The 24,214-nt window shown below is 38.8% G+C and overlaps 2 protein-coding genes across 7 annotated transcripts in view; both read left to right on the top strand.

Annotated features, from left to right (window-relative positions):
- LOC108366796 (protein lin-7 homolog C-like) overlaps positions 1–23,513 on the top strand; it is a 36,820-nt gene extending 13,307 nt beyond the window's left edge. Inside the window, exon 4 of one of the 6 annotated variants that reach the window (XM_017621271.1) lies at positions 23,401–23,513. In XM_017621271.1, coding sequence (XP_017476760.1) covers positions 23,401–23,498 — 98 coding nt within the window. In that variant the 3' untranslated portion in view covers positions 23,499–23,513. Of the gene's footprint in view, positions 1–1,738; positions 1,981–2,325; positions 2,637–7,330; positions 7,402–7,710; positions 7,829–16,756; positions 16,807–23,400 lie in introns of those variants that run through there. The other 5 variants (XM_017621275.1, XM_017621274.1, XM_017621272.1 and 2 more) reach the window with 5 other exon arrangements.
- LOC108366795 (putative nuclease HARBI1) lies at positions 7,937–8,813 on the top strand. The gene is made up of 2 exons (XM_017621270.1): positions 7,937–8,342; positions 8,407–8,813. The coding sequence occupies exons 1-2, from the start codon at positions 7,959–7,961 to the stop codon at positions 8,530–8,532; spliced, it is 510 nt and encodes a 169-aa protein (XP_017476759.1). The 5' UTR covers positions 7,937–7,958; the 3' UTR covers positions 8,533–8,813.
- Positions 23,514–24,214: the final 701 nt, after the last annotated feature.

Below are 24,214 nucleotides of genomic sequence, written 5' to 3'. Positions count from 1 at the left end.
CAGTAAAAGCAAATAAATACCTGAAAAGAAAAGAAAATTCATTAAAAAGCAAATAAACACCTGAAAAGAAAAGAAAGTTCAATAAAAAGCAAACAATTACCCGTCACCCCCAGAACAACGACGTATTGAATCCCTGCACACGATTGAATCGGTGGACATACTTAAGCGTTTTTCCTCCTTTGCTCGAGCATTGCGAGTAATCGCGTTTATGCATCGGTTTATAAACGCTGCGAGAAAATAGCCGATACCCACTTCTCTCCCCTTAACGCACGAGGAAATAAATCAAGCCAAACTACGCATTATCGGTCAGACCCAAAGCCAGTACTATATCAACGAAATCAGCTCATTAAATGCAGGGAAATCTATTAGCAAAAAAAGCCCAGTACTGACTCTGAATCCGATGGTGGATCGAGCTGGAATTATGCGCGTGAATGGACGTTTAGCTTACGCAGCTCTCAGTTACAATGAACGTCACCCGATCATAATTCCAGAAAATTCCAAGCTCTGTGCTCTGCTGCTCGACTTCCTCCATACAACTCTTCTCCACGCTGACAAACAACTAATGATTCGAATGGTGCAGCAAGAATATTATATCCCCAAGTTGAAGCAAAAGATAAAAAAATGTATTTTTCAGTGCAAGGTATGCACAATTTATAAACAAAGGATGCGTTCACAGATAATGGCCGCGCTCCCCCCTGAACGATCTACCTATACACTCCCCTTTCATACCACAGGTGTTGACTTTGCTGGACCATTTCTTGTGAAAACATCTACCCTCCGACGAGCTCCTCAGGCAAGGCGTATGTGTGTGTATTCGTGTGCTTCTCAAAGAAAGCAGTACACTTAGAATTATGCTCAAGTCTGACCACTGAAGCGTTCAAAGCAGCTTTCACCCGATTTATCGGCCGCCGTGGAATCCCCAATAAAATCATGTCCGACAACGGAAAAACTTTCGTAGGTGCGCAGCGAACGCTGCAAAGAGAATTCTCCCAATTTCTCAAAGAATCGGCTACTGATATCGCTGAAAAATACGCAACCCACGGATTCTCATGGCAGCTCATCCCACCAGATGCTCCTCACATGGGCGGGCTATGGGAAGCTGCTGTAAAAAGCTTCAAAATTCATTTTACGAAGGTCGCAGGAAATCACAAGTTCACCTTCGAAGAATTCACCACCCTCCTTATCCGAATTGAAGCGGTGTTGAATTCAAGGCCGCTCTCCCCAATGTCTCAGGATCCCACTGATCTGTTGGCGTTAACGCCAGGACATTTCTTACGTGGTGCCCCACTACTCTCTTTGCCTGAACCCCACTCGGAAACCCTCTCATTGACGAACAAATGGCAAAAATTGAAGGTTATTCATCAGCAATTCAGTAATCGCTGGAAAAATGAATATCTAAAAGAACTCCACAAACGGCATAAGTGGAAGCGACAAGAACCTAACATTAAGGAAGGAGACCTCGTTGTAGTCAAGGACGACCTTCTACCCCCTAACGAGTGGAGACTCGGGCGCGTTGTGAAACTTCACCCAGGTCAAGATGCAAATGTTCGCGTAGCGGATATTCACACCCAAGCCGGAACCATCACGCGCAATATTGCAAAGCTATGTCTATTGCCCACTCTGTAGAATCTCTCTATCCGCCCTTCATGCTGTCACCCACTCTAGTTCCCATATATGCACCCCCAGTTCGCTCTAAAAATGACGTGACTAATTCATTTTTTCGACGGTTTCTCCACAGATGGACAGACGTGAGATGGAAGTCAACCAATGCCGCTTGTGCTGCCGCTACCACCCGCTTAGATTTTGTCACGCGTTCCGCGCTATGACGCCCGATGAGCGGTATGAATCCGCGCGAATACACAAATATTGTGTTAATTGTTTGGCCACCTCGCATACCACAGGCGCATGTAGCTCAGCTGACAGCTGCCACCGGTGTGGGATGGCACACCACACCATGCTGCATCGTCCAACGGCATCGCCACCGGAACGCCATTGCCGCGCCAAGTCACGTACACAAGTCCCCCGCGGACCATCCACACTCGCCAGCCGTGTGGTCAAATCACCAGCAAGTCGGGCACCAGGTGGCCGCAACCAAGTTCAACGGCGCATTCGGGACTTATTCGACCGGGCCAGGGTGACGCTCGAGAAGTTGCAGGAGTTGCTGCACGTTGCACCGGTGCAGGCGGGCCGGCATGTCGAGGACATGAGCGCCAATTTAATAGAATTTGACTAATCCTTATATGTTTTTTCTCATTTTTCATATTATGCGTGCGGCCGGCAACTTTGTCATTTATATTATTGTGAATTAATTTGGAATTTGGAAAGTTGGATTGCCTTGTTGTAAGCGGTGTCATGGGGTGACCTGTGCCCGCAATTAAGAAAGTTAAGTACTTCGTATTCAACTACCGCCGTGACCGCATCGCACTCGTTTTATCGGATTACCTTCTTTGATTAAGCCACTTGGGCAAAATTGAATTAATTTCTTCAAGTAGTATTGTATTGCTTAAATCTCGCGAATAAACAATTGTATATATTTGAATTAAATCCAAAATCCAATCGACTTTTCTTTATTGTGGATTTAGTCACTTGGCGCGCCCTGTGCTAAGATTTGTTACTCCCTCAATAAGCAACAGATGCTAAAAAAGTTTTAGCGAAACGTCGGGTGAAAAGTGGAATAAAGTAGTTTTATTCGACATAAAATACAGACATAAAATAAAATACGGAATATTTCGTTTCTTGTAGAAACAACAATTACAAAAGTAATTAAGGGTCAAAGTTCAATTTAAACAATTTTTTAAATCAAAATTTCTTAAAAACAAATGTATGGATTTTAAAGCTTTGATCTCAGCCGATAGGAAATTTAGTTCCCTTTAATTTGATATACATACATTATATATGCCTTGTTTAGTTTTCACAAACATCGAATTAATGTACGCAGAAGGAATTCCGCTTCTCTTCTGCGACAACACAGAAAGGAGAATTCTACTTAAGGAGGACTATATTTATATCATATTAAAGGGAATCAGATTTCCTATCAAATGAGATCAAAATTTTGAAATCCATGCATTCGTTTTCAAAAAATTTTGATTTAAAGAATTGTTTAATTAGAACTTTGACCCTTAATAACTTCTGTAGTTGTTGTTTCCGCAAAAAAAATATACCGTTTCGTTCAGCTCAATCATCTCTATCGACCTCAATATTAATTTTTTTATTTGAGAATCGGAGCTATTCTGCATTTGTTCCAAACTTTTAATTCATAGCCGCGCCACAATGTCAATTAAGCACAAACGTCAAATCGAAATGTCACGCAACACAAATCTTGGAATTTGAGTTAGCTTTTTACGCACGCCGGTCAATTTCGGGTTGTCCCATACAAGTTGTATGTGAATGAGAAATTTTTGACAGTAAACTGTCATGAATGTAAACTCTACATGAATATATCACTCTCACAAAGTAGTTGCTAATAGTATTTAAGAAATTTGTTGTAAAATAATCTTCACTACCACCCCCAAATTTTTGTCCAAAATACCACTTTTCACTTATATTTTGTGTGATACACTATATTTTCAATGTTCACGTGCGTATTTTATACTTGAAATATATATATACAGTATATTTTGCCTTGCTGCCTTTATGCTTAAGTGCACATTTAAGATACCTACCCTAAAATGCGCACTAGCGGCATTATTTTTAACATTTATAAGGAAACTCCTCCGATAGGTGCATTCAACATACCTGCACATTGGCAATACCTGCCTTAAAAATTGTGCAACTATTATTAACTATCAAAGAAAGTATTAGGTTTACCTGGCCCTACAATTACCTAATTTTAAAGCTTTTATTTATTTTGCTCATCTCGCAGAACAACGAAAATGGCTATCAATTAATGTAGTTATGTAGATAATTAGATACCATTCGGTAAAAATTTCGCTTGCAGTAATTTCTACGTGGTAAGTGCTCCTCCATTATTTGGTTTCATAGGGATTCGGATACCTTCCTCATTGAATTAGTAAAGAAAATTCGCTTAAGCGCTTTTTTCGGTTAAGTGCACAAGTTTTTCGTGCAAAGGAGGATGGGCAGCTAAGCAAAATATACTGTATATATTCATCAATTAATTAAGTAAAACGTGTTTATAAATTTGTTCACGCGTTTTAGCACTTTTCACAAACAAACAGAGATAACAATGGTCGCGTTCATAAGACGTAGCTGTTTAGCTCATCTGCTACGAAACTGCTAGCAACTGTTGAACCCAACAATTACGTCTTAGAAACGGCTTGATGAATATGCTGCCAAATGAACAGCTGATAAATGTAAACAAATGAAATTGCAACAAATACGTAGAAACGTAGTATTATTATAAAATATTTTAGTTACTTTATCACGTCAGTAATATAAAATATAATAAATTTGTTCGCAACTGCCACCTAACAAAGCGGCGTTAAATTTAATATAAGCGGCGTAAGTCTTTTCGATCAGCTGTTTAGGCTAAGTCCAACACGTTGAGTTCAGGTAGCGTAAAAATTTTCCGCTGGAAAAAATTGCGTAAAGTTGCCAACTGTTGGGCTGAGCTTAACTACTCAACTGTGGGTTTCTAAGACAAACAGCCAACGGTTTGCCAACAGCTACGACTTATGAACGCGCCCAATGGCCGACAGTAAGAGGGCATGTGTGCTGCCATACTTCTCGACGCTATAAGATACATCTATAAACCGTATTATTTTCGTTTTTATTGATTCTTTAATTTTTTAATATAGCTCCATATATTTCGAAAATTTATAATAAAAAATCGCATTACAAATTTCCGCCTGCTGGGCTTTTTACTATAAAATCGAGAATAATGCGTTTGCGTTTTTTCGCTTGAAAAATGTTAAATACTCATTTGCACAAGACATTTTTATATACAGATTTTTATATTTCATTTCATTTCATTTATTAAGAGAAAAGGCATTAGTACAATAAGATCATAGATCTTTTATAGTACAAAACAGAGGTTAAAAATACCAGTAAAACAAAATACATACAGATTACTTAAAACAAAAATAAAATAAAATATATATCACATTATACATATGTAGCAAAGATCAACACAGATGACAAGAGAAAGTTAAACATTTAGATAGCGAAACCCAGACTCACAGAAAATAAATAAATATTTGGTTCAGCGAGAGTACGTATAGATGGTGTTCTTAAAGTTGCTTTTATTTAATCCACTCCGAACGGAGGTAGGGATAGAATTCCAGATACGAATAACATTGACAAAGAATAGCCTTGCAGAGGTTAGATAATTAAATGATGGTTATATACAAGACATTTTTATAAAACACCCAGTAACCATAATAGATATCACTGGGGCGGCAGCCCCAGGTTTACCATGTAGAAAGGCAATTCTAGTTACCTCATCCTTTCCCAAGGCTAAATCACTGGGGCGGTAGCCTCAGATGTGCACACCAAAAGGAGAATTCTATTTGGTAAGGGTTATAATTCTAAAGCTCGGCCAAGGGCTGCCTACGCAGAAAGGAATTCTACGCAAAAATACTGTGGACGCAAGTGAAAATTGTCATTTTTGGACATTTTTCTAAGGGGTCCCTAGGGAACTATAGGGGGTCTAGGTGGTCGGGGGTTGCATTTTTATCAACGGCGGTTCATGCCCTCTCCAAAAAGGTCGGTTGGAGGTGCCACGCCCCGTCCCCCTCCGCCCACCACGCACACAACGATCGGAAGGAAAGTTTCCCCAAAATTTTGCCCGGTGGCGCTTTTTATTATAAAACCATACTTCGATAAATTATGAAAATTTTTAATAAAAAATCGTGGGGTTTTAATAAAACATTATGTGCATTTTTTTATTGCTTCCGTTTTGTGTTTTTTTTTGGCATTTTTTGGTGTGTATGGCAGCACCGATATTTTAGTTCAATTGGTGTACAAAGGAAAAAGTGAGGTTGAATTCGGTATTTTTTGCAACTTTAAATGCGAATTACTTAAAAACTTTAAGCCTCCGGAGGGTATGGTCTTCAGATTTAGAATCTGAAAAAGCTCCTCTATACTCCCTAATATTTTTTTTTTCAAAGCCTGATCCGATTTGGAAAACTTATCCCCTTTAGCGGAATCAGCTCAAAAATTGACGGAACAATTCAAGAGGGGTATCAATCAATTGGTTTGTTCCAGTACACTAGGACATAGTAAGAAATAGTATGAAATTACTGGAAGTCGTTCCCGTACGCAAGTCACTGGGAACACTTTTCAGCGAGTAAGAGCCAGTGTGTGATTTTTTGTAAAAAATTATCTTATTTATCGATGTTTAGAATTTTTTGAAAAAAGCACCGCATTATTTATCGAATTATTGTTTAAAAAAAACCCTGCAGGCGAATCCGCACTTAGGGATTATAACCCTCACTAAGTAGAATTCTCCGTTTTCTGGTTTGCGAAGAAAAGGGGCTGAACATCTTTTGCAGAGAACATCTTTCTGCGTAGGCGGCCTTAGGCCGCGCTTAGGGATTATAACCCTCACAAAGTATAATTCTTTTTTAGTTTTGCGAAGAATAGGGGCTGAACACCTTTGCCAGAGAACACCTTTCTAGTTCAAAATGGCTCCTCGGCGAGTATGGTCGTGTTGACCTGTCGAGTTTTGTGAAAGCAAATATCTGATTAATTTTTCACATAAAAATGAAGTCGGTTCATTAAATATAAAATTAAAAGTTTTAAAACAAGAAAAGATAATGCTACATAAATAAATGTGTGTACATAAATACATATATGAAATGGAAACGAGTTCTTTTCTCATATGTGAATAATATCTAGCCACAGATATATCTAGTTATATTATTCACATATGAGAAAAGAACTCGTTTCCATTTCCACGAGTATGCTCGTCGTCGAGGAGCCAATTTCAACTAAAAAATAAATAAATTAATTGTTAAATTATTGTGAGAATACATGCAGAATATTTGCGAATGACAGCAGGACTGTCATATTCGCCTTTTTCGGCAACACAGAAAGGAGAATTCTGCGTAGTAAGGGTTTTAAACCCGAAGTGCGGCCGAAGGCCGCCTACATATAAAGGCGTTCTCTGCAAAAGGTGTTCAGCCCCTCTTCTTTGGCAACACAGAAAGGAGAATTCTACGTAGCACAATTGCTCGTAAGCATGAGGACTCTTTTGTCAATCTAATTGACGCAATAAAATATACATACAAGCCTTAAAAATGTGTTTTTGTATTTTCTGGGGGAATATGACCCCAAACCCCTACTATTTATTTAAGTCTGAACAAAAGAACCTTATCGTATTTTCCTTTTAATCGTATTTTTTTTTGTCTTACTTTCGTCGCTTGGTTTTTAGGTGTGCCAACACAGTCCTTGCTGTCATTTGCAAATATTCTGCATATACTACCATAATAATTTAACAACAATAAATTCTTCATAAAAAATATACTATGGTCAGTGGTAGCAAGACAAACTTTTGTTTGGCAAATTAAATGGCGGCTGCGTAGTTTGCTCTGAGATGGTTATGTCGAGTTTGGCACAGGATTGCACGCTGATTGTGGTTTTCATAGCTATTGCCAACACGAAATAAACACCCCTATGCTGTAATCCGAAAGTTCGTAGTTACGATTTCGTAGCTCCGTTCCGAAAATTCGAAAATTGGTATGCTGTAATCCGATCGTAACTATTAAAAAAAAAATTGTTTAATCGTATTTGAAAAAGCTTTTCCTTAATTAGGTAAAATAGAATGGATTCAGTGGCCGGTGCACTTGTCTCAGGAGTAAGAACATGCTGCAGTCAACTGCTGCATTAATATACAAAGGAGATTGCTACGAGACAGTTCTGGTCCATTTAGCTTAAATGATAAAATGTAAGTTTTATAATTGATTTCACTGATACACATATAAATTAATCGTTTAAATGTTTAAAGATTTGTAAAAAATGTCCGCCTCAACAAAGACGCATTTAAAAGCGTTTTAACAATTATGGAGGAAGAGCTTGGGCAAAGTGTAAAATCATCATCGGTGACTCCTGTAAGTAGATTGATGGCAGTTTTGAGGTTTTTCGCTGAAGGAAGCTACCAACACGGTGTTGGGAAAGATTTTGATGTGGGGTTGGCGCAATCAACGTTCTCAAAAACATTGACAAAAACTTTAAAGATCTTGGAACGCCGACTGTGCCCAGTATGGATTAAATTGTCAATGACGGAGGAGGAGAATAAACGAGCCAAAATGTGGTTTTACAGGAGAACCCAATTCCCTGGCGTTATTATGTGTGTGGACGACACGCACATTAAAATACTTCCTCCTGCAGGCGAACCGTATTTGTACTACAATCGTAAGGGATACTACAGCCTAAATGCAATGGTGGTAAGTAAAACCACAAGAGCAAACTGATTTTGTACGTGCAATTTATCGTAAATTTATTAAATAGATTTGCGATAACAAGATGCAAATAAGGTGTGTTGATGCTCGGTTTCCAGGCAGTAGCCACGACTCACATGTGTGGAATGTAAGCGCGCAACATAGTCGAGAGAGTCATCGGCGTTTTGAAAAATAGATTTCGATGCCTGCTAAGTGCTCGCCAACTACATTATTCGCCCCAAAAAGTGGTACAAATAATTAATGTGGTATGCGCATTGAATAACATGTGCATCCACTACGACGTAGAAGATAATACACCTGGTATTATGGATGATGAATATCAAGATGTAAATGAAGAAGAAGCGCCATCAGAATTTTCCAGAGAAGCGTCAGACATAAGAATGCGAATTTTGAGATCATTACCTAACTAATGAAAACAATCCCATAACTTTGTACTTCATATTTATTTGATATAAAAAATTTAAAATAAATTCAAACTAAAATTAAAACTAAATATACAAAAAAAACAGGTGTTTTCTTAAATCTAATAGTTTGTACATAAATACAGTTATCACAAGCGTTAGTTCATCTCTTAAGTTCAGTTCTTTTCTTAAATCTAATAGGTTTATACATATATCACAAGCGTTAGTTCATTTCTTTAGTTCAGTTCTTTTCTTAAACTAATAGGTTTATACATATATCACAAGCGTTAGTTCATTTCTTTAGTTCAGTTCTTTTCTTAAATCTAATTGTTTATACATATATACAGATATCACAAACGTTAGTTCACTTCTTTAGTTCAGTTATATTCTTAAATCTAATAGACTTAAATCCAATAATCTTTAAATAAAAAAAATTAAATAATCAGCAGTTCAGTGCAAAATTAAATTAAATTCAAAAATAAAGAAATCTCAAAAAAATGTATCCATTACTTCATTTTTTCTGGCTTCTTCCTTGTATCCGCAGTAATTTTTCCTGCAAATCAAGCTCCATTCTTTTAAGGGACTCGATTTCAATATTTGCCTCTTTAATTCACGCAATTTTTCCTTCTTCATGTCATGCATGTTTTCTTGTACTTGGTACATGCGTCGCACGTTATCTGCCAGCTCGTTTGCAGACTCAGCCTGGCGTTCCAAAAAGGCCAAACTTTTTTGGTAGTAGCTTCGTTGCAAATTTATTTGCTCCTGTACCAAAGTGGCCGTGTCGTTTTTTTTACCGGAGGGGAACGCCTCTGCACATTGGCATTGTCTGGCTCAGTTGGCATATGAATGACTGCCGCAGGTTCCAACACCGGTTGGGTAACCGTCTGTGTTGTTACCACACCAAAAGAGACAGGTCCATTGATCCCCGATGTGGAAGGGTGCAAGCCCGTCAACTCTATCACTTTTTCCTCCAACTCATTGAAATTGTGCATTCTGTTGGGTCCACCACCAGTTGCCCTCGCCGTTGCTTTATTGGCGGAGAGCTTTCTTTTAATGTAGCACTTATAATCGAGCCATACCTAGAAATAGTATTGATATAAGGAAAACAATGATAAAAAAATTTTGTGCTCTTAAAATTTTATCCGCACATTTTTCCAGCTGGATACATCTTTTGCCTAAGCTGTTTATCTGCTGAGCGACGCTTTCCCAAAACTCCTTTATATCCTCTTTAGCTCCTTTTGCAAAGCCGCGAGCAATGTCCGGCCTTTCGGTCATGCATTCTACCATTTTTTCGTATTGCGGCCGATTGTTTGTGATCTTCGACCTGATAATTTTGTAAATATTTAACGATAATCCATTTTTTCCATTCACATTTTAACTTACATATTTTTTCTTTTATACACTTTATTTTATTGATATTTTAAAAGAATTCGCTTCGCTCTGCCACCAGTTGCTCTTCGTAGAAAATTTCCGACAAATACATACAAATTACAGCTACGTCGGATTCAGGCATACCAACATTACGAATTTCGAAGATGGTCTCCGAATTTCGAAATTACGATACGGCAACGCGGATTGTAGCATACCAATTTTAAGATTCGTAGCAAAATCGAATCTACGACGGATAACAGCATAGGGGTGAAAAATTTCAGATGTACATATCGTGCACAAATTAATATTTTTTATGATATTGTGTAGGCTATTAACTGTGCCCTAAGCTTTGAAGCTTCTACAGCATAAATTCAGTTCTCTGTCATTCGGTATCACTGCAATTTTTGTGTATAACAATAATTACCTACAATGTTTGTGTACGGCAACACTAATTTTACTGCACTTTGGCCCAACAAAATTAGTTTGCTGTGAGCGTTGTTGTTGTTGTTGTTGTAGCGGCTACAACAACCCCGCCCAGATCGGTTGGTATCTCAGTCGTTGTCGTCAAGTTCCACTAACGGCAACCCAGGAAGCGTGCAGCTTCTGTGGGGTTTGTCCACAGGGACAAGGCCGTTAGGGTTGTCGGGTTTTCCGGGCATGCGAAGAGATGTTTCGAGTCATGTGGGGTCTCTCCGCATGCCGGACACTCATTCGGCACATCCTCATTCAACCTACTCAAGTAGGAGTTCAACCTGCTGCAGTAGCCGGAGCGAAGTTGAGCGAGTGTTGTGCGTGTCTCCCGAGGCAGATGAAGCTCCGTCTCGTCTATGTCCGGGGGTGGTATGCCTAGAACGGCATTCACAGGTCTAGAGTCTACATAACTCGAGACTGAGTCCCTGTGAATGCCGTTCAGGGCCTGTCTGTAAGCTGTCGGGTCCAGAGGTTGCTTAATGAACCTCTGGACTTCGTCCGTCAGTTCATATAGATGCCTCCTGACGTGCCTAGGCGAGGGCTCCTCTGCAAGCAGCTGTCAGCTTGGGTGGCCACTTCTGTGGCTCCCGATCAGGAACTGCTTGCAGAGCATTATATTATGCTCCTTTACAGGGAGCATTTGCGCCTCGCCGTGCAGGTGGTGTTCAGGCGACATCAAGAGGCATCCCGTCGCTGTCCTGAGTGCGGTGTTTTGTACAGTCTGTAGCTTCGTCCACTGCGTCCTACTAGTCCCTGGCGACCACACTGGCGCTGCGTAGTTCAAAACCGGCCGGCCTATTGCCTTGTATGTTGCCAGCAACGTTTCTTTGTCTTTGCCCCAAGTACTGCCGGCTAGCGACTTGAGGACCTTGTTGCGGCTCTGTACTTTATTGACAATAGCGGTTGAGTGCGCAGAGAAGGAGAGCAGGCTGTCGAATGTTACTCCGAGTATTTTGGGGTTATTCACCGTCGGAATTGGTGTGTCATCGACGTGAATCCCCAGCGGTAGCCTGACCTCCTTCGTCCAGGTTGTGAACAGGGTCGCGGAGGATTTCGTAGGGGAGAGGGCTAGACACTTTGCAGTGAAGAAGCGAGAAAGTTCGGAGAGATAGCCGTTTACTTTCGAACACAGGTCATCAATTCCATTCCCAGTCGCCATGATCGAGCAATCGTCGGCATAGGAGACAATCGAGACTCCCTCTGGTGGTTGAGGGAGCTTTGAAATATAAAAGTTAAACAGTAGCGGGGAAAGGACACCACCCTGTGGAACCCCCTGTTTTATTTTTCTCTGTTTACTCGATTTGTCTCTAAACATTACCGACGAATGTCGACCACTCAGATAATTTGCCGACCACCGTTTGAGCCTCTGTGGGAGAGAGGAGGCCTCTATATCTTCTAGTAGCGTGGAATGGCAGACGGTGTCAAACGCCTTTGACAAGTCCAACGCTACTAGAATCGTTCTCTCACAGGGACGGTTACGGTTAAGGCCACGAGTTATCTGAGTGTTTATGGCGTTAAGTGCTGTTGTTGTACTGTGCACTTTACGGAAACCATGCTGATGCTTCGCTGGGGTCAGGTGGTTTGTGAAGTACGGGAGTAGCAAGGCCTCGAGTGTCTTCGCTACCGGGGAAAGGAGTGTAATCGGACGATACGAATCTCCTTTGTTGGCAGGTTTCCCCGGTTTGAGCAGTGGGACCACTCTCCCCACCTTCCAGATGTCTGGGATGATGAGAGTGGCCATTGACAAGTTGAGGACCTCCGTTAGGTACGCTACCCCCGCAGGACCCAAATTTTTCAGCATCAGCATGCATATTCCGTCGGGACCCATGGCTTTGGAGGCTTTCGCCTTCCCGATGGCCACCTGAACTTCACCGCAAGTGAAAGCAAGGGGGGCACAATTTGTTGGCAGTTTGTGCAGCCTTCTGGTCACTCGACGCTTGGCTTTGTCCACCGGAGGATGCAGTATGAACTGCCGGCTAAAATAGCTCGCGCATCGCTCCGGGTCCGACGAAGCATGGTCGCCGAAGGAAATTTCGACTCTGTCGTCGTGCTTCGTCGGATTGGACAGTGACCTCACGGTTGACCAAAGCTTGCTCACACCAGAGGTGAAGTTGCAGGTCTTCAGATGCTCCTCCCACTTCTTCCGCTTATGTACGTTTACAAGTTGCCGAATCTCCGCGTTGAGATCCCTGATACGGGGATCTCCGGGATCGGCCTGACGAAGGCTATCACGCTCATCGGCTAGAACAGCCGCTTCGGCAGGGAAGTTTGGACGTGGGTCCGATATACATCCTGCCGGTATGAAGCGAGCTGCAGCAGCAGTGATAGCCCTGCGGAACTTACGTTCACCGAGATGGACGTCGGTTGGTGTGGGGAGCGCTGCGAAGGTGTTTTCGGTAAACTCCGCGTAACCTTTCCAATCAGCTTTGGAAAAGTTGATATAGGTCCGGTGTTTGGCGGAGGCAAAGTCGGTTGGTTTATCAATCGAGATGACTATGGGTAGATGGTCTGATGCTAGAGTCAGCATAGGTCGCCACGTTATGCTGTTTATCAGACCAGCGCTGACTATTGTGATGTCTGGCGAGCTACTGCAGTTACCCATAATCCTGGTGGGTGCGTCGTCGTTCATTGTGCAGAATGTCGAATCGTCTATCTGCTCAGCCAAGTCTGTTCCCCTACGATCGTTTGACAGGCTTGAGTGCCAAAGATCGTGGTGCGCATTAAAGTCACCTACTACCATACGGTTTTCACCTCTGAGGAGCGCACCTATATCAGGGTGATATCCTGCCGGGCAGCAGGTGACAGGGGGTATGTATATGTTAAATATTTCGAGCTCGACATCGCCTGACCGGATAGCGATGCCCTGACATTCTAGGGTGGTATCCCTGCGGTCGATGTCTGCTTCGATAAGACGATACTGCACGGTGTGGTGCGTGATGAACGCTAAGCCACCACCATTATCTCGCTCGCGATCTCGACGGTGCACGTTGTACCCGGCGCAATTCAACAAAGTTGAATTGCTGTGCAACTTCGTCTCTTGGACCGCAGCTATTAATATACCATGCCGACACATGAAGACGGTTATCTCCTCAATCTTGCTCTGTAGCCCGTTGCAGTTAAATTGAAGGAGCTTCATGTGGTTCGGGAGACGTGTCGTGATGTGGGGTGTAAGTGAAGTGTATGTTCTTGCCGCCGTTGGCTGTGTGTGCTGCTGAGGTGATTGCCGCCCTGTGGTGGTGGTGGGGGGCGTCGCAATTGAAGTCTGCGACCGAGCAGCGCAACACGGGCCCTCGAAGTTCCCCGTCCAATCTCGCGTGGTACGCAGACCTGAACATGCCCTAAAGTGGCACCAGCCAAGGCAGGTGTTGCACTTGACTGATGTCACATTACGGAATATTCTGGTCTGACATACCGTGCAGATTGTAGGGGGAACCAGGAGTTGTTGGCGGCGGCGTGTGGGTGGTGGTGCGGTTGTGTGTGTTATGTGGTCTGTGGTGGCTGTGGTACGGTCTGTGGTGTTATTATGTTGTTGTGTTGTGGTGACTGTGTGAGGCTGCTGTGTGAGTGTGTGGGGCTGCTCGGGCGGACTGTGGTTAGCCGTGGAGGCTGCTCTGTTTGAGCAACAGGGGGCCACGTACGACGTGGTCCACTGTCTGTGTGTCCGTAGTCCCGAGCAGACCCTGAGGTGACTCCACCCCTCGCAGGCATTACACTTGACTGAGGTGGAGTTGTGGTGTAATCGTCTTCGGCATACACAGCAGGTGTATGTTTCTGGCCCAGGGTTTGACTCGATGCCAGCCCTGAGTAGGAGAATGCGTAGTGAATGTAGCCCTATGGACGGACAACTTCTAAGATACTTCGCCGACCTAAACGGGGTTAGATCGCCGAAACAACAGCCCTTGGTCGGGTGAAACCCGAGTCATTCCGGTACGTAGAACCGGCTGTCGTGGGAATGTTGCTGTGAGCGTCGCCAAACTCGCTCTCTCCAAGTTTACTGCAACAACAATTGCCTGCAGTTTTCCAAACAAAATTTCTTAATAACACCGACCTAAAAGTATTTATTTGTTTGACCGTGCACACTCTAATTGCACATATATTGAGTGTAAATAACGTGTAAATTTAGTGCAGAGTGTATTTTATACTGTGAAATAGTGCCATACAAGTTTGTTAAATTTACAAACTTAAACAACAAGTTACTTGGCTTTCCATTACATCGGTTTTTGGGTGTTTTCACAAAACTATCACGAGTTTCGTCATGAAACTTGGTGGGGATTTTAGGAATCGTATATATTTACATTTATCACTCTTTTTACTTTATAAGTAATCGTATTTAACTAATTTGTTGTTAAAATCTTTGCAGTTTCACTAACAAATTTTCATATAAAAAGAGCACTTAACACTTATATACTGTTCGCATTTATTTTGTATACATTAAATGTATTTTATTTTATTTTTTAACAATATAAAACGTGTTGTTTTGGGGATTTGGGTAGGCTGGCCGGTTTAATTGTAAACCCTGGCGGTGGTTATTCCTCTTAGTATGTTATATTCCAATGGTATGATAAGCCTTCAGGTGTGTCCAGCGTTGCTCCACTAACACACGTATGGTAATACCGCTGAGGGCCAGAACCACGTGCAAAGTTTCTGCTGGTCTAACGTTTTAATTTTTTTTTTTTATTATAACTAATAATTATTAATTATGTATTAGATTGTATTAAATCTGTATGTGTTGAATGGCAGGGAACAAAGTCCACGTATCGCCAGGTTATTACTCAAAATTAATAATTTTATAATTATACGTCAGATGTTTGTTAAAATTTAATTTTATCCTTTAATCATTTTCATGTAAACTCTACTTCATCAGTTCTATAGCAGTTTTTAGTTATTTTTCCAATATATACCGTGCAAACGGTACTTTATTTAGCTTTGCATCTTCCTTGTTTAACGAATTTAACATTATGATTAAAATTTCACTTGAAGAACTTCATATGTACGTTTTATTTAAATTCATTTTTTAATATTATGTTTTAAGTCTAAAGACTATCAGATATCTTTTATTTTAATTAATTAGTTATTTTATATTTATTACATATTTTTATGTATAACACAACAGGTCACATGACCTTATTATCGAGGAGCCATTTTGCGACTAAATATAAAACGCGTTTAATAATTTCACCACTTTTCTTCAACAAATTAAACAAGCAAACAAATCAAAATGGCTGTAATGGTGCATACAAAGATGCTACCACATATAGGTAAACTAAAATGAAGGGATATTCAACAATCTACTTCTGTTTCATAATGCTCGCGATAACAATAGGGAATAAATGAGTATGTCTGCGGCGCACAGTGGGACGTCCCCATATAAGCTGCGGCCAAAAGTAGTAACCGTACTAGAAATTCGCTGAAATTTCGTATATGCGCTGTTTGGCACTTAGGAATGAGGAAATGTGGAAAATGGTGAAATTCAACGCGCTACCACGGCCACAGCTCTTCTGGGCGGAAATAGTAAATGTTATCCGAATTTGATGAAATTCAGAGCATATGCGGGTTTTAAGGAGAAAAGCTTAAATCTGAAAGATATTCAAAATCGGTTTACATTATCATCCAGTAATTCTAGAATAACAGGCACAAATTTAAAAAAAATATATATTTTTTGATGAAATACGGTGTGCCCTGTTCGTTTAAGCCAAAATTTTTCAACTTGGAAGATAATAAAGAATTTTTTATTACGGCGCCCACCTCCTACACAACTTTTTTGGCTCCAAGTACTAAATTTTATGAATTTTGGAGCAAAGGAACAGGCACATCTAATTTATTTCAAAAGAAAGTTTATTTTTCTCAAAACGAAACATTTATAATATCTGCATACTAAATTATGTGCACGATATGTGTTTACACTGAAACTTTCAATTTTACCTACATTTTATACAACAAAAGCTGAGCTAAGCAAGCAGGACTCTTGCCATCGAAAACGGATCTGATCCAGAGAAGCGTCCATTTTCGGCTGAATGTTGATTGTGATTAATAGATTGGCGAGTCGTTAATATCTACACTTTCTTTAATTTCCACTTAATATTGCATATTATTCATTTTATTTACATACATATCAGCTCTTTCAGCTCTACAATAAATATTTAATAAATTTTACAGGAGGTGGCTCTATAAAAAGGAGGAATAGAAGCTGAACTCGCAGTTTCTCGCAGCTGGAGCTATTTGAGATATGATATAAGTATAATTTAGCTCGCTTCCTAGGTCCTTTTTAAATGTCCCTTTTTAAAGTAAGCACTCGAAAAATTTTCCACTCACAAAATTACTGTTTAAAAAAAAACTGTATAATAAATTTAAAAGATTTATAAAAATTTAAAGCAATGTTTGACCATATATATATTCAAAAACTGCTCATAAATCAGATTGGCTTTTTATATATTCGCACAATTGGAAAAATTAATTCAAATTGCGTGCGACAAAATCAAAATTTTTTCTGAAAAACTGATTTTTTCGCATTGCTCCTACTTTAAGCTCGTGTCACGATTGCAAATATGCATTCTTATCAAAAATTCTTTTTGGTTTGACTTAGCTGGATATTTTGCTATGCATCTGCGTAATCACTTTTTCAGAATTTGCCAATCCGTTTTTACTACTTTTGGCCGCTGTAGTCCCATAGTGTGGCCCCTTAAAAAAATCAATACTTCGATAAATAATGAACATTTTTAATAAAAAATCGCGTGATTTTATATAAATCAACTTTTTTATAAAAATCAATACTTCGATAAATGAAAATTTTTAATAAAAAATCGCGTGATTGTATATGCATAATTTTTTTTTTATAATAACCAATACCTGGATAAATAATGAAAATTTCTAATAAAATATCGCGTGATAAATAAATAATTTTTTTTATAACATTCAATACTTCGATAAATAATAAAGATTTTTAGCAAAAAATCGCGTGCTTTTTAATTAAAAATTCTTATTATTTATCGAAGTATCGATTTTATAATAAAAAGCACCGTAGGCGAAAATTTGTAATAAAAAATCGCGTGATTTTCGAAAGTATGGCAGCACATTACTCTTACTGCCGGCCATTGTTACTTCTGTTTGTTTGTGAAAAGTACTAAAACGTGTAAAGGAATTTATAAATGAGTTTTACTTAATTAATTGATAAATGTATATATATTAAAAGTATAAAATACGCACGTGAAACATTGAAAATATGGTATATCACACAAAATATAAGTGACAAGAGGCATTTTGTACAAAAATTTGGGGGTGGTATTGGAGATTATTTAACAACAAATTGCTTAATAGTGCTGAGAGTGATCAAGTCATGTAGAGAAAGCCTCCCCCAACATCCTCACCAAGTTTCATGACGAATTGGCTTATACTTTCGCTGAAATCTCGATTGGTTCCGTTTTGGAAAGCAGTATTTCAAAAACAATAAAATATTAGGAAATGGAGTTTCTGGCGGCAAAATTTATGGCGTCTTCTTTTCTCGAAAAAAATGTCACCTTATATGGCAGCATTATCAGAGTGCAACATTTTAAAGAAAGAGCCCACAATGTGCATGCGAAGATGCTGAGAAAAGAACAGGCGCAATAAATCCACTGAATTCAAGGTGGAGTATTTTGCACACATCTAGTGGTAGCTCGACATTTCGCGTATCAGCTGTTTATCTGCTCAGGGATTGGCAGTGTTGCCATATACGAAAACGAGTTCCTGGGCGCGCTCCCAGACAAAAATGAGAGAGTTTCATATCTATTTATCCATGGAAAAGAACACGAAAACACTTAACAGACGTGGAGCAGAGCAGAATAAATGCAACATTATTTTGAGAAAAGAAAACGCTATAGGAAGCATTACACACATTAAATATTTCTGGTAAATAAATTGATGTTTCAAACGCTTAAATTGATTAGAAGCTTAAATTGATGAATTGCAATCAATGATAGTAGATGTTTTCTTAAAATATTCATTTCACTTCATTTTTTAATATTTTGTTCTACAGTTGTAAAAATTTACTGTTGCCGAAAAAGATTTAATTTCACAAAGCAGGTTGGCAAAACGGGTTGGCTTTCTATTACATCGGGTTTTTGGTGTTTTCATAAAACTATCACGAATTCTGTCATGAAACTTGGCGGGGATGTTGAGAATCGTATATATTTACATCACTTATTACTCTTTTCACTTTATTAGTAATAGTATTTAACTAATTTATTGTTAAATTCTTTGCAGTTTCCAGCAAATTTTCATATAAAAAGAGCACTTAACACTTATGTCTCTAATAAGGTCAATATTAAGGTCAATTGACTTTATTTCCCACCCTGGTGCGAAATAAAGTCAATTGACATTATTACATTTTCAAAAGCAAAATAAAGTCAACAAAAATTTGGAAATAAAGTCATTGACGCTATTTCCTCATTCAAATGGAAATAGCCTCAACAATGCTTAAAGTATGTCGATTCATAGAAAAGAATATTGTTCTTACAATAAACATTGCCCCGTAAGTGTTGTTTTTTAATAGATGAAAAAGATTTTTGCCAAATCCTCAGTGTTGTGATATTAATCCACACACAATCATGAACTGATTCTATTAAAAAAAATTTTAAATAACGAATATGTAAAAACACGATGCGAAAAACTAAACGCCTGCGCACAGCTGGAATACGAGAAATATTTGAAGAAAGAGTGGAGAAATGATCCATAACTTGCAAAACATTTTTCGTTTCCACAAAAATAAAGCGAACACTATTAAATTGAAGAAACAGTCCATCTCCAAAAACCCCGGAGGAGCACTGAAAGAATTCTGTGTTTTAAATTAGTATATTTTGAACGAATTTGGAATGTCTAAGGTGGAAAAGAACCCAACCTTTCTATAAGGAAACAATTATAGAAAAAGAATTTTCTTATACTGTATTTATGTCTCCGCCAGCAGTCATTTAAAAACAGCTATGAGAACGACGACACTATTTATTAGATGGCACATTCAACGAGCCAATGTGCCAAAATGCGGGTATAAACAATTATTGATTATTTAATATCGGAACCGAGATCATATAAGTTAATTGATTGGNAAGTGCCATTTTGGCATTTTGTGCCAAATTGAAAAATTAAGTGCCATTTGAAGTAAAATAGGAACAAATGGCACGGTTTGAGCCAAGTTGGCATCCCTGCTTCCAATAACTTACAAATATAAAAATGTGAAATATCGAGGGCTTGAATTTATTAATACCCTCTATCTGCAATTTGCACAAAAACTAATTTGTGATTTTAGAAACCATCTGGGACTTATTACCTGTCGTTATATAAGGTAGCATTAATATCACTGATGACAGTAAAAGCTTAGGTGGATTTTTATATCAGAATCTCATCTTTGTGAAAAGTGTGCAGATAGAGGGTATTGTTGAATATAATCCCTCGATGTGTAAAATATATAAACATTTTATTTCAACGTATAAAAAAAATAAATCTACCTGCGTTACAGCACGTCGGGAGACGGGGAAGGGGGGCGTAGCGTGACTTGGTGTGCGCGCCGTTCGCGCGGGATACGCGACGCGCGCGGTGTGGCGCGCTGGCGCGGGCTGCCGCGAAGCTAAGCAAATTTAATGTTTGAAAGAGAAATAATGTCAATTGATTTTATTTCATTTTAAAAAAGGTAATAATGTCAATTGACTTTATTTTGCACCAGGGTGGGAAATAAAGTCAATTGACCTTATTTCCGTTGATCTTATTACCTGTCACCAATTTCAGGAGTTAAAAGCCCTTCCGAAAGGCCTTCCTGAGAATCAAGAGGCCTTCCACTCTACATTCCCTTCTCCTTTCTTTTTTGTATGGAGTGGCACAAATTGAAGGCCTTCCCCTTTCGTAACCCATAGAAGGCCTTCCAGAAGGGCTTTTATAGGACGTGCTTCAGAAGGCCTTTTGGAGAAGTTCTTTTAAAGTTGCTTCTTTAATTTATAAAATTCATACATCTTTGAAGTATTTGCTTAAGGTTTATATAAAAATTTGTGTTATTGCAACTTAAAATGGTTATTAAAATTCATTTGTAATGCTAAATAATATAAATTTATGCATTCGCGTAAATTGTAAATGGATAAGCCCTCCTAGAAGGCATGCAATGAAGTATTTTTTCAGCCCTTCTTGGGTAGGCCTCTTAGATTGGCTTCACTTAAGAAGGCCTACCTAAATTATCTTCTGGGAAGAATAGAGGCGGCCGGTCCCTATACCTACAACTTTGGCGTTGCGTTGGCGTGGAATTTCAATGTAGCAAAATTTGGCAACGCTAACGCCAACGGAAAGCAGAAAGGTCGTGTGCGTCCGTCGTCAGCTGTTGGAAATAAATAAAATTATGTGAAATATTTTGGCCTTTTAATAACATTAGGGCAAGAAATATAATTTTTCATGCAATTATTGATGTGTAATATTAATTTATCTGTCGTTACTATGTTAATTTAGTGGCCAAAGCATTCTCTGCCAAGCTTCATTGTAGAAAGCATACTTTTAACGTGCGTTCGCAACGCCAAAGTTGTAGGTATGTGGGCCGGCCTCTATTCTTTGTTTACACAAATTTTCCCATATCTACATATACATATTAGGCGGGGTCGATTTTGTATGGGGGAAAATAAAAGGCATTTGACCGTATTGTAATAGTAATATTATGATGGCTTAGGTCGAAGCCAATTGTTATTGGCCACGAACGATTAATTTAAATTGCATCTTTAGCCCGCGCAATTGAATCAAAGTGTATGAATTTTGAAAATTAAACTTTGGCTTGTAATATCTATGGAATGCGTTAATTGTTATAATCAGGGCCTTATATCAAATTAAGGGTTATTCAATTTAGTACCTAATTACAATAAGTCTACAAGTTTTTAAGATATTAGGATACAACTTACAACAACTATAATTTTCCTTATGAGTTTTCAACTCTTCAGTAACCATGTGAAATATACAAAAAAAAGTGAGACGACATTTATTTCAAACGTTTTAATGTTTTCGAATGTTCATATAATATTAAAAGGACCATGGACTTGGTTACGCCGATTTGGTCAGTTTTCAAGATCGTGGTTAATGTAGTCAAACATGTTTTGTCAAGAATTAGGTATCGTTTGATAAGTAATAGTAGTAAGCATATAAGTACTTACATACATTAACATAATACAATTAGGGTGAGAAACGCCCATTTTGAGTCCATTTATGCAGTTTAAAATTGGAATGGTTTCACTAGTCACCGAAGAAACACATTTTTCGCGGTTTCTAAATTTGCCGTTATATGAAAGTAGGGAACTTGCAATAAGTGTTTAGATATACATAAATATTTTAGTTAACTCCATTATGTGAAAAAGTGACTGTAGGGAAATGAAATAGTCTTTAACATATCCTGGGAATTTCTTTTAAGGAGTCTCCAATTGGACGATATTGCTTTGCATTCAGCTTCAACGTAAAGTCACTCCCTGGCACACTTTTCTGTAATCCGGTTCTTTTATTTAAAAGCTATTTATACAATTGAAGAGAAATTTGTTTAGGACAAAACCGGAGATCCACTTAAGTTTTTTGATATAACTTTGGTAAATGGTACTCGATCGGTACGTAATAATTACCAAATTGAAGGCGAGACTTACTGTTACTGATTTATGATAATAATATGATGAAAATCGTTCAGATTATAAACAAATTATTTTAAACTAGAGTAAATGTTGAACAAAATTTTTTTTGTAAATTTCCTATATTTGCAATTTTTATATTGTATGCATAAATTAATTAGTGTTTCTAGAAGTTGTGTCTGTTCTGTGTTTCATAACTCATTTGCAAAAACAAAATTTTTCCGCGATGATGGAAAATAATGGCTTTTCTATTAGAACTACCGAAATTCTTCCTAAATTTGCAAAAATTCGCAAACTATAGCTAATATTAAAAAAAGATTCACAGTCTCCGACTAACTCTCTTTGCGTACGGTAGTGTTTTCATCGTTCTATTGCCTGTGCGTTCCTAAGCCCCTTAGTTATCAGAACAACAAATAAAACATACTTACTTGTTTTTCTCGTTGGTCAAAAGTGCACGTGTAACTCATTCAGTGACAGTGCGATTAATTAACCATGGCCCCCAGTGCCATAAAAACAAAAAAACGCAAATCTTACTCGGATTAGCCAATGCTCTCTACTCCAACATTTGTCACACCTAATCCAAAGTTTGTAGTTGTCTCGGCAACAAACGAATTGAAGCCCCTGTCACATTTTTCATGCTTTGCTGTCAAAAAATCCCTTCACTTAATTAGCAAAGAAATCATCAGTGTGTCGGAATTAAGAGACGGAAGTCTTTTACTCCTTGTCAATAACAAAGCCGCTGCAGAAAATTTTATCGCTGCCAAACAACTAGCAGGGCTTTGCGAGATAAAGTGCAAGTACCACGAAAACAACTGCGTTAAGGGCACACAATACGCCCCCTTCCTAAACCATGTCCCAGAAGAAGAAATAGTAAAAAACTTAGAATCACAAGGAGTAGTTGCAGTCTACAAGTTCAAGAAATCCATTGACAATAAATTAAGAGAAAGTGGAGTTGTTTTATTGACCTTCGACTTGTATAAGTTACCTGAGTCACTCAAAGAGTCGTGGCATAAGTACTGCAAAAATTACCCTTTATGTGTGAATTGTAGCCTTCCACCCCATGGTATCATTACCTGCATACGCACTATGTGCGCAAACTGTGCCGAGGAGCACCCTTCTAACCACAACAAATGTACCAAATATATCCAACAAAAAGAAATTCCCTCTTAAGCAAAGTCTATTTATATTTCGCAGCTACCTCAAATATCACCAACAACATCTATTGCAGGCACGGCTGCTCGTGCTCTCAGTGGTCCTGCTCAGGAATCTACAAAACCCACCTTTACCAATAATATAAAATTAACCACTACAAATCTAACTACCGAAAAAAAACCTCAATCTCTCACTATCTGCAAACCAACCAACATTTCAATTACCACCCCCACCGTCACCAAAACTACATCCTCTGCAGCAACCACAAGTGCATCATTTGTTACTGCTATTTCGTCTACAGCAAATGAGACCTCCTCTTCCAACTCAATATCATCAGCAGATAACACAACTCAGTCTTCATTGTCAAACTATCTTTCTCCTATCACCAATCTAGCACAAAAACTAATTCATAATAATGACGTATTATACAAAGAGTATGGAAACTTCCGACTCTGATATTGATATACAGTAACATACTCTTGACCTATCTCTTTGTGCCCCAGTGTCTTTTACAACTGTACAATGGAACATCAAAGGATTATACAACAATTTTAACGAGCTAAAGCTTCTTATCAACGAACACCATCCCTCTTTCATATCACTGCAAGAGACACACTTGCTTTTTAGTATCTCTATACATATTTCTAGCCGTTATACTAGCTATTTCACAAACTCGCCGAACAATAATTCGAGTAAGCAAGGAATTGCTGCTCTCAATTTGAAAGACATTCCACACAAACGCATCCACCTTCTAAATTGATCTTCTAAATATTACTCACAAAGTAAATGGCAACATCATCATTGTTGGAGACATGAATGCTTGGAGCCCCCTGTGGGGTTCCGACTCTAATAACAA

The sequence above is a fragment of the Rhagoletis zephyria genome, unplaced genomic scaffold (assembly GCF_001687245.7).
Source record: "Rhagoletis zephyria isolate East Lansing unplaced genomic scaffold, Rhagoletis_zephyria_1.1 Rzeph_scaffold_02404, whole genome shotgun sequence".
NCBI classification, from domain to species: domain Eukaryota; kingdom Metazoa; phylum Arthropoda; class Insecta; order Diptera; family Tephritidae; genus Rhagoletis; species Rhagoletis zephyria.
Note: the sequence above shows the minus strand (reverse complement) of the source record. Positions and strands in the feature narration are given on the sequence as shown.